Source organism: Leucoraja erinacea, chromosome 6 (assembly GCF_028641065.1).
Source record: "Leucoraja erinacea ecotype New England chromosome 6, Leri_hhj_1, whole genome shotgun sequence".
Taxonomy (NCBI): Eukaryota; Metazoa; Chordata; class Chondrichthyes; order Rajiformes; family Rajidae; genus Leucoraja; species Leucoraja erinaceus.
Genome location: NC_073382.1, coordinates 27,940,901 through 27,951,579, shown reverse-complemented (window position 1 = coordinate 27,951,579; position 10,679 = coordinate 27,940,901). Strand labels below are relative to the sequence as shown.

Genomic DNA, 10,679 nt, shown 5'->3' with positions numbered 1-10,679 from the left:
GTGGCCTTCACGATGTGATTGACAGGAGAGAGAATCTCAACATTTTTTAAACACTTTTATTTTTCATCAATGGGCAAAATCCTGGGCGCCTGATGAGCGGAGGGTAAGATGGCCAAAAATTACTGCCGTATGTGGTAGCGTTTTTTCTAAAATCAATATAAAGCGCAAACAGGAAGTGGTCAAGATTGGACTTTTAATTATATAGAAGGCAAGGTAACTTTAATTGGGCAAGGCAACTTTAATTGGGCATGGCAACTTTAATTAGGCAACACAGCTTTAGCATTTCCAAACCAAAGGCAGCACAGTTTTAGAATTTCCAAACAAAAGGCAACACAGCTTTAGCATTTCCAAACCAAAGGTAACACAGCTTCAGCATTTCCAAACTAAAGGCAACACAGCTTTAGCATTTCCAAACTATGTTTTACAAACCACATTAAGGGCACAGACAGGTCAGTAAAACCACTCACAGTTTAGTAGACATGTGTTCAGTGTTATTCACAGCTCAGACTGAGCGACGTGACCCTCTCACTCCCCCATCTAGCAGAGACTGACTGGGGCACTCAACACTTCTGGGTTTTATAGTCCCTCTGAAAGGGGCGTGGCCTTCAGGAGAGAGAATCTCAACATTTTTTAAACAGTAATAACTCTTTTATTTTTCATCTATGGGAATAATCCTCTTGTCCTGCACAGCGGAGGGCGACTCTGAGTAAGATGGCCAAAATCACAGCCTTGAGTGGCAGCGTTTTATCTAAAATCAATACACAGAACAAGTGGTCAAGATCAGACTTTTAGTAATATAGATACAGTGGCTTGCGAAAGTTTTCATACCCCTTGAACTTTTCCACATTTTGTCATGTTACAATCACAAACGTAAATGTATTTTATTGGGATTTTATGTGATAGACCAACACAAAGTGGCGCATACTTGTGAAGTGGAAGGAAAATGATACATGGTTTTCAGATTTTTTTTACAAATAAAAAACTGAAGAGTGTGGCATGCAAAAAGTGTTCAGCCCCCTTTACTCTGATACCCCTAAATATAATCCAGTGCAACCAATTGCCTTCAGAAGTCAAGTAATTAGTAAATAGAGTCCACTTGTGTGTAATCTAATCTCAGTATAAATACAGCTGTTCTGTGAAAGCCTCAGAGGTTTGTTAGAGAACATTAGTAAACAAACAGCATCATGAAGCCCAAGGAACACACCAGACAGGTCAGGGATAAAGTTGTGGAGAAGTTTAAAGCAGGGTTAGGTTATAAAAAAATATCCCAAGCTTTGAACATCTCACGGAGCACTGTTCAATCCATCATCCGAAAATGGAAAGAGTATGGCACAACTGCAAAACTACCAAGACATGGCCATCCACCTAAACTGACAGGCTGGGCAAGGAGAGCATTGATCAGAGAAGCAGCCAAGAGGCCCATGGTAACTATGGAGGAGCTGCAGAGATCCACAGCTCAGGTGGGAGAATCTGTCCACAGGACAACTATTAGTTGTGCACTCCACAAATCGGGCCTTTATTGAAGAGTGGCAAGAAGAAAGCCATTGTTGAAAAAAAACAATAAGAAGTCCCGTTTGCAGTTTGCCACAGGCCATGTGGGGGACACAGCAAACATGTGGAGGAAGGTGCTCTGGTCAGATGAGACCAAAATTGAAGTTTTTGGCCTAAATGCAAAACGATATGTGTGGTGGAAAACTAACACTGCACATCTTCCTGAACACACCATCCCCACTGTGAAACATGGTGGTGGCAGCATTATGCTGTGGGGATGCTTTTCTTCAGCAGGGACAGGGAAGTTGGTCAGAATTGATGGGAAGATGGATGGAGCCAAATACAGGGCAATCTTGGAAGAAGAGTCTGCAAAAGACTTGAGACTGAGGCGGAGGTTCACCTTCCAGCAGGCCAACGACCCTAAACATACAGCCAGAGCTACAATGGTATGGTTTAGATCAAAGCATATTCATGTGTTAGAATGGCCCAGTCAAAGTCCAGACCTAAATCCAATTGAGAATCTCTGACAAGACTTGAAAATTGCTGTTCACAGACGCTCTCCATCCAATCTGACTGATCTTGAGCTATTTTGCAAAGAAGAATGGGCAAAAATTTCAGTCTCTAGATGTGCAAAGCTGGTAGAGACATACCCCAAAAGACTTGCAGCTGTAATTGCAGCGAAAGGTGGTTCTACAAAGTATTGACTCAGGGGGACTGAATACTTTTGCACGCCACACTTTTCAGTTTTTTATTTGTAAAAAAATTTGAAAACCAGGTATAATTTTCCTTCCACTTCACAATTATGCACCACTTTGTGTTGGTCTATCACATAACATCCCAATAAAATACATTTACATTTGTGGTTGTAACGTGACAAAATGTGGAAAAGTTCAAGCGGTATGAAAACTTTTGCAAGCCAGTGTAGATATGCCTCACATCAAGTCCCGTATGAGCTGCGTTTCATTATCTCAGGAAATGCAAAAATCTATGACACATTTATTTGTTCCTAACGGCCCCTGTCTCTAGTCTCGACTACATCAACCCCTTACTCATTCTCTTTTCACCATCCACCGACCTGTTTCTTGCCTCCTGAGTTTGGCTGATTGCATTCATCCCAATAACTCCATCACATCTCTCCCTTGACATAATCACTACGGTCTAATTTAAATTTACGCGAGTAGCCCACTCCACTCCATCAATCTTTGGGTCTACGTGAGTCCAAATATACGACTCTGCCTTACACGTTAGTTCCCTGCCACACCATTAAGAGGCCTTTAATCAACGTACACTTGTCGTTTGGAAGATCTCCCCATAGTTACTTGCTTGTGAATTCCATCCTTTTAATAACCCTCTAAAAGCCATTTTCTTTGACCTTCCCGTTGTCTTTGGCCATCTCACCATTCATGAATTCCCATCCTTTATCTGTCTCCCGCTCTCCATGCACAGTTCATTTTGTTTTCAACAAGGTAAATTATACAAGCAGTCAGTGTCACTTTAATAAGTAATCACAAGTTTACATAAAATTGCCATAAAATGCTAAACTTTTATAACTGCAGTACCGTTTTATTTTACTCTCAACGTGATGGATTTAGTTCCGACTAACTTTCGCGGAGTTTGTCCAGTTAATGGCAGTGCCGTGCATGAGTGTTTGCTGGCAATAACACCAAATTGTATTCACGTCATCGCTAACAGTTGCAAGGAGATTGAAGAAGAAAAACGGCCACTATAAATGTCTTCCATGTTTACATTACATTTTAAATGTGGCTTGTATTGTAGAACGGGTTCCTTACATTGACATAATAGTCTCGTTGCTGTTTCAATTTAAAGTATTGAAATATCTATTTAACCGCTGTGGCAGGTTTAAAAAAGAAAGCAGGCTGATCTGTACATTGCAATGTTAAAAGGTTTGTTCTGTGCAGCATGTCGAAGCAGTGCGGGACTCTTTCCTGGCACGCATTGAATATTCTCTCCCTAGCCTCCTCCTCCCCCCACCCCGTTTCTCTCACTCACTGACTCTAATGAATTTGAGCCCAGAACCAATCGGCAGAGACCGGATGCAATATATCCTCTGGGACAACAAATGCTCTATTCGATCCCATGCAGATGACGCCATTTACCCATCAGCTACCACTGGAAAACTTAATAGCAACTCGAGCAAATCTGTTTCTTTAAAGCACTTTGCAAACTTCATATCTGTCGGGAGGTTCGTGTTGCGGCGGAGGGGCAGCGGCGTTGCAAGCGTTTGCAAGGGTTTGCAAGGGGAAGGGCCACTTGTGAATGAGACCAAGCGCCTGATTTCCTTCTGCAAAGTTCCAACATTGACATTTTTTTTCCATAGCTGCGTGTGTGCGCGCGCCCGCCCTCGTGTCTGTTTCTTGCTGGCTTCATTCAGAAAAAGAGGAAGAATTTTTTTTCAACACTCACTCCCAACAACTCCTGCAACAACTCCCACCCCTCCCCAAAAAAAATCTAGACCCGGACGACTGGCTATCGATCAGCTGCTGTTGTGATCGTCGATCGCACAGACTCCTGTGCCTTGTACTCTCTTACCCCACTCCCTCCCCAGTCACCAACCTTCCTCACCCCCTCCACCCCCAACCCATTCTCGTCTCCGCTGGATGCTTTTAACAGATAGCCCCGGCTGATCTCCGCCACAATTTGGATCCGCAACCGATTTCTTTTTTTGTGCGTGTGGAGCTTTCGGCTCTGAGCTGTACACATACAGCGACAGAGGAGAGAGAGACCGAGCAGCGCTGCGGCCACGGTGAGTTTAAAAAGGTACTTGAAACTTGCATGAAGAAACTGCTTCAGGCTGGAGGGGCACTGTTAAAAGACTTCGGTAAACTTTTAAAAGCCACGTAAAGATGAATTGAAGGTTAAATGGTTCATGTTACTTTCAAAGGGCATTGGGTGAATTTCACGAAGAATTGGGAACACTTCAAAAAAAAAAGTAATGAGCTTGTTGGATCAGGAAACTTGCTTTAAAAGTTGATGTATTCGAAAGTAACATATGAATCTCAACGCATACACTCATGGAGCAACATGTTGCACCGTGGAAAGGAATTGCTAATTGCATTCAGCGATCGTTAACTTGTAAAGAGAATAAACAGAATATAATGTCTAAAACCCAGTTCCGCGCCATTGTATTGGATGGTTTAGGGGGCGTACAGTCGGGAAAAGTTAGGAAGGGATTTTTCCCCTCATGATTTGGAAAACATTGCTGCATTTTCTTGACGTGTGTTAACGTTGAAATCCGAGCGCTTGCCGTAAGGTATAGACCAGCGGAATAATGCATTGAAAATGTCGACAGCATTGGCAATTGGGATTCAGTTTACACCATGGGTTCTAGTTTCTTTAAAACGAAACATTTTGTTGGGACGAAGTGTACAGAGAAAGTGGGGAGTTCAGGCACTCGCAGTTGCCACAAGCAAGTTGACACCACAGCATTTAAAACAGGGGCCTATTATGATGTATGGGAAGGTCGAGGATGTATTTTCTTTTAATGTTAATAAACACAAATCTGGTTTCGGAAGCGGTTTTGACCTGCGATTCATCGTCCTGTGCTGGGACCGAGGACGTCGTTTTAGTCCAGTCATCCCGGCCTCTGCCAGATTATTCGCCCCTGACCCACCACCCAGGCGTCCTCGGTGTCTACTCTTTCCTTGGCCCCTCTACACCCCCCCCCCCCCCCCCCCCAATCTGCTCCTCGTCCCTCACTCGCCCCTCGATATTCCTTGTGCACCTATGTCCCTCCTTGCAAAGGAAGCGTTTGCCCCCTCTCTTTGCTCCACCCCGCGTTTATACCCCCGCTTCCCACCCGTGTCCGAAACAGGGTCTTGGGAATGCAGCTTCCCCACTTCAATTGGAGCTGGTACTGGCTCCAATTCTCCCCCCACCCCCTCTCCATTAACCAACCCCTTATCCGGTTGCGTGTTTGCAAAAGGAGCGGGTGCTGCTCAAACTTTCCACGTGTTTGATGTTATTTATTATGAAGAGGAAAAGGGAAGGAAGTCAGACTGAACCAAAAAAAAGGTCGTTTCGACTTCTATTGCATAAAATGTTGCCTGGAGTCTCGAGGAGAGAGTGAGCTGCCAGAAGCAGATCGCAATCCATTTACAGTCACCTCTCTGCACTAGCTGCATATATCACTGTTTTTTAATTATTATTTTCTTGATCTTAGACTAGTGTTCAAAGCCTCACCAACAATATGCATTATATTCTGAGTTCGAGCATAATGCCAGATTTTGATGGAACATGTGCGTGATTAGAATACATTAAATGGAGATGTTCACCAATTAAATGTCCCGTCACCATTAAACTTATAAGGTCGACAAAAGTGCTGGAGAAACTCAGTGTATGAGGCAGCATCTATGGAGCGAAGGTAATAGGCAACGTTTCGGGCCGAAACCCTTCTTCAGACCATTAAACTTATCTCCTCTTTGCCAGCCCTTTAAAATGAACTTTTTGCGGAGTGGTGGCACTTCGAATGTTTTCACAGAGAACCCACAACTTTCAGAAAGCATTTCACTATAGCCAAGTTTTCAGACCAGTTATCTGAAAATATAGTCCGTGCCCCTTACCTAACATTGAACCTCGCAGCTTTATAGTAATGGATCAAAAAATTCAGTGACCTAAGATTCCTCACCTGTATTTCTGATACTCCCAATTAACATTTTTAATTTGTTTTGTTAATTTGCCCCTTTTAATATCATTTTGCTACTTGGTGGTAGTTGAGTTCTGTCTTGTTTTTATTATATTCATCGAAGTGTTATGATTCACTTAGAGTTTAATCATAACATGTAGGTTCATTGATTAGCTACTTTGATATAACCTCGAAACAGATATGGTAACCAGCATCAATTTAGCCAGTATTTACTTCAAAACAAATTAACTCAGAACAGAATGGACAGAAACAGTGTGTTTTGGCAGTTGCATTTGGTATCAATATATATATATATATTCAACCTCCCTATTTTGTTTAATATACTGGAGTTATAAAAGGATTTAATTTTTGGATTCCCTGTCGGATGTTATTCGTTACCTGTTTTGGGAGGTGCTCTTTCTCCTTTTTATCTTACTTCCAATCAGCATGCACTGCAAATTGTGTGTATATGGGAGTGATGGGGGGGGGGGGGGGGGGGTTATACAAATTGTGTAGTATATTCATATATGGGCTTGTATTCACTGGAATTTTGAAGGATGAGAGGAGATCTCATAGAAACGTATAGAATTCCTAAAGTATTGGACAGGCTAGATGCAGGAAAAATGTTCTTGATGTTGGGGCTCCAGAACCAGGGGTCACAATTTAAGAATAAGGGAAAGGCCATTTAGGACTGAAATGAGGAAAAACGTTTTCACCCAGAGAGTTGTGAATCTGTGGAATTCTCTGCCACAGAAGGCAGTGGAGGTCAATTCACTGGATGTTTTCAAGAGGGAGTTAGATTTTGCTCTTAGGGCTAAAGGAATCAATGCATATGGGGGAAAAAGTTGGAACTGGGTACTGATTTTCGATGATCAGCCATGATCATATTGAATGGCGGTGCTGGCTTGAAGGGTCAAATGGCCTACTCCTGCATCTATTTTTCTATGTTTCTATATAAATCGTAGTAGTGCCAGTTAGGCAAAGAATGGTCAGACATTTTCATCAGGCAGGAGCCCCTTAACAAGACCAAGCATTTTAGAATTTCTGGGGAGGTGCGGAGAATGCTTACATTTTTTTCCATGACTGCTCGTTTATATTTAGTGATTGCTACGACGAGATCTTTGCAAACCACCTTGGGTTATTGTGCTTCCCAGCCCAGGTTGCACCCTTTTTGACAGGGATGTTGTGCTTGCTGTGGTACTCTCAAGGTCATGCTCAAGATGTTGTGCATTAATTAGCTCTGGTAGTGTTCCAGACATTTTGATCAATTATTTTTCAGAGTGAAGAGCTAAGCTTTTGTAGCACCTCAAACTGGGAATCATCCACTAAAATATCTACTACAGGCTTCCCAACCAACTATCAAAGTGAAAACCCACATGAAAGTACACATGGCACATGAAGATGGTGCCTTTAAGCGCAGTTTTTTTCATGCTTAATCCTCAAAAGCATACCATTATTTAAATAGGCAACGTTTCGGGCTTTGGGTTTTGACCCAAAACGTTGTCTATTTCCTTCGCTCCATAGATGCTGCCTCACCCACTGAGTTTCTCCAGCATTTTTGTCTACCTTCGATTTTCCAGCATCTGCAGTTCCTTCAAAACTAGGTGATAGGTGGTGATAGTGGCATGGAATCGTGAAATTGCTGAAGGAAAATTACACGATATTGGTGCCAGTCCAAACTATTTGTTGGGTCTGCTGTAGGTAAGGGCTAAAATTCCAAGCACCTATTGGAGATACAAGGGACTACAGATGTTGGAAACCAGGGCAAAAACAGCTGGAGGAACTCAGCAGGTCAAGCAGCGCCTGTAGGGAAAGGAATTGTTGACGTTTTCGGATGAGATGCAGGGTCTCGACTTGAAACATTTCCTTCTTCTACAGATGTTGCTCAACCCTCTGAGTTTGCCAGCAGTTCCTTTTTAGCAATTATTGTAATCTTGGTGTTCCAATAACATGGATTAAAAAAAAAACTTGTTCTGTTGCTTTTGTAAAAAGTCCTGACTATTTTTCCATGAAATGCTGAAGTTCTTCTCTGATTTCTTACAGGACTTCAGATGTGTTCTAAGCCTGCTGGAGTGATCACTCTTCATTGTACGGATGGATACGCGAACTCAAAATGGCAGTGGTTCCCCAGCCCTGCTACAGTTGCTGCGTGACAGCGGAAGGCAACACATGGAACCTGACCCCAGGGATGTACAGGCGCAGCAGGTTCAGGTGTTGTCACTTGATCAGATCCGAATTATAAGAGCCACTAATGAGTACACGGAGGGACCAAGTGTTGCCCCGAGGCCAGGGAGCATGTCTGTGTACCGACCATCTTCTCAACACAAAAATGAAAGGATGTCTGGATTAAATAACAACCAAGACCATCAGCGGCTTAACAGCCGTAGTCAACACCACCATGTGCATTCTTCTTTGAGGGCGCCTTTAATTCGTTCAACAAGCACTGTGAGTACAGGTTCTCGGAGTAGCACAAGGACAAGTACAAGTAGTACATCGTCTGACCAGCGGCTTTTGGGACCTTCCTCATCACCAACTAGCCATGCCCCTGATCGGATAATTAGGGTGCAACCCAAACCGGAATTTAAATCTGATGAACTGAAACCTCAAGGGAAAGAAGAATTGGGCAAGCACATCTACCGATGTGAAGACTGTGGGAAATGTAAGTGTGAGGAATGCACTTATCCAAGGACTCTACCTTCCTGCTGGTTCTGCGAGAAGCGGTGTCTCTGCTCGGCACAGAATGTGGTGGAGTATGGGACCTGCGTCTGCTTTGTAAAGTGTGTCTTTTACCACTGCTCAAACTATGACGAAGAAGACAGCTGTGCAGATAATCCGTGCTCCTGCAGTCAGTCACATTGCTGTGCCCGGTGGTCAGCCATGGGCCTTATGTCTCTCTTAATGCCCTGCCTGTGGTGTTACCTGCCTGCCAAGGGCTGCCTTAAGTTGTGCCAGGGGTGCTACGATAAGGTTAACCGTCCTGGGTGCCGTTGCAAAAATTCAAACACTGTTTGTTGCAAGGTTCCTAGCTTACCTCCTCGGAATCTTGAGAAGCCCTCCTAGCTGCAAAGGAGAGGGTACTATTTCTGAGCTACCCTTTCATACTTTCCTTCTGTCCTTTGGTAGTCTTGAGTGGAAGAAAGCATTTACAGTACTGGGAGAAAGCATTTACAGTACTAGCATTGAGCACAATGCTGGATACCTTTTTTTAATCTGAATGCCTTAAAAGGAGTAAACCACATAATTTACAGCCATTAAGATGACCCTTGTTTGTTAAAAGAAAAAAGGTATCTCCCATTGTTCTTGTGCTCATGTTCTAGTTGACCAGCTCAACATGCCTTATATATTCTGTGTGTAGTAATAGCACTGCAATTTTCTGGTATTTATGGGGACTTTTATGGTTTACAGTGATACCACTGTTGACCATTTACTCCATCTCGCTTAACCGACACGGACGAGGATAAAAATAATCCAATCAGCTAGATCAAGCAGGATGATGCACAATATGCATTGTATTTGAGGCAACATAAGCTAAAGCTAAAGGTAATGCAATGACACTCCTGGTCTTTCTGTATTGTATGTGAATACTTCTTGCAGAATATGTAAATTGGCAAATTGCTCCTTTTTGCTGCCAGAGTTAATTTGTTATATTTTTGTATATACAATAATATTAAGACTGTGAAAATTGTGCCATATAAATGGCAGATTTACAAAATATTATACTAATATGTTGTACATTCAGCCAAATGTGAATCAGTCGATCATTACGTTTAGGCTATGCTTCACCTTACAAAATTCACCATTATGTCACTCTTGATATCCCTGACATCATGTATATTGTACAGTTACCATAAATTCGGTCTTTATTTTCTAATTTTTCAACATATTGTTTAGTGTAAAGAATATTTATTTGAAGTTTTATTATTTTATAAAATATTTATTTTAAAAGGCATCTTACAAATTCACCCATTAAAAAAAAACGATGGGAACATCATGGTTACTGAAAATGAGGGTGATGCAAATCGGATGCATATGTTCACTATAAAATAGAAAATATATTAACGTTTTGAAATCAAACTGTGTACTATTTTGTCCTTTCTGTTCTTTTTCACTCCCGTTTACAAGAGGAACATGTAGGTAAACCTCTTTGGTTTAAACCAGTATCCGCAGTTCCTTTCTGTACATGTTGCTAAACATGTTGGTTGAATCCATTCGCCAATCATCAGTCAGATAAGTGGTGTAATCTCTTGGTTATCAAGCATACTTTCACATTTGACAACCATTGGGGGAAAAGGCTTTTAAAGTGTTTCCTTAAATACTTTCTATATCATATATGTGCCCCCTTCGTGTTAGGGCTTGGTTATTTGAAATACGGTATACAGTTTTATAAAACACCTTCACATCCGTTCGTTGCTATGGTGCTGGAGGCTTTGTGGCATACCTAGTGAATCCTGCAAGATAGATAATACATATTAAAGCAATATTGTAGGAAACTCGTGGTACTGACACTGTAAACTCCCCAACAAGTCGAGTTTTGCCTTTTGCTTTC

General features: G+C 42.2%; 1 protein-coding gene and 1 long non-coding RNA gene across 3 annotated transcripts; one reads left to right on the top strand and one right to left on the bottom strand.

Moving 5' to 3' along the window:
* Nucleotides 1-214: 214 nt before the first annotated feature.
* LOC129697983 (uncharacterized) lies at nt 215-3,426 on the bottom strand. The gene is made up of 2 exons (XR_008723596.1): nt 3,051-3,426; nt 215-748 (listed from the first exon to the last, which is right to left on the bottom strand). It is a non-coding gene; the product is annotated as an uncharacterized LOC129697983 (long non-coding RNA).
* Nucleotides 3,427-3,745: 319 nt separating this feature from the next.
* Nucleotides 3,746-10,152, top strand: spry2 (sprouty RTK signaling antagonist 2). Of its 2 annotated transcripts, none has more exons than XM_055636790.1 (2): nt 3,746-4,255; nt 8,177-10,152. In XM_055636790.1, exon 2 carries the CDS (start codon nt 8,228-8,230, stop codon nt 9,191-9,193), a length of 966 nt encoding a protein of 321 aa, XP_055492765.1. In that variant the 5' UTR covers nt 3,746-4,255; nt 8,177-8,227; the 3' UTR covers nt 9,194-10,152. The 2 variants fall into 2 exon arrangements, with proteins under 2 accessions (XP_055492765.1, XP_055492766.1); XM_055636791.1 differs by having other exon boundaries at nt 3,746-4,269.
* The last annotated feature ends 527 nt before the right edge of the window (nt 10,153-10,679 follow it).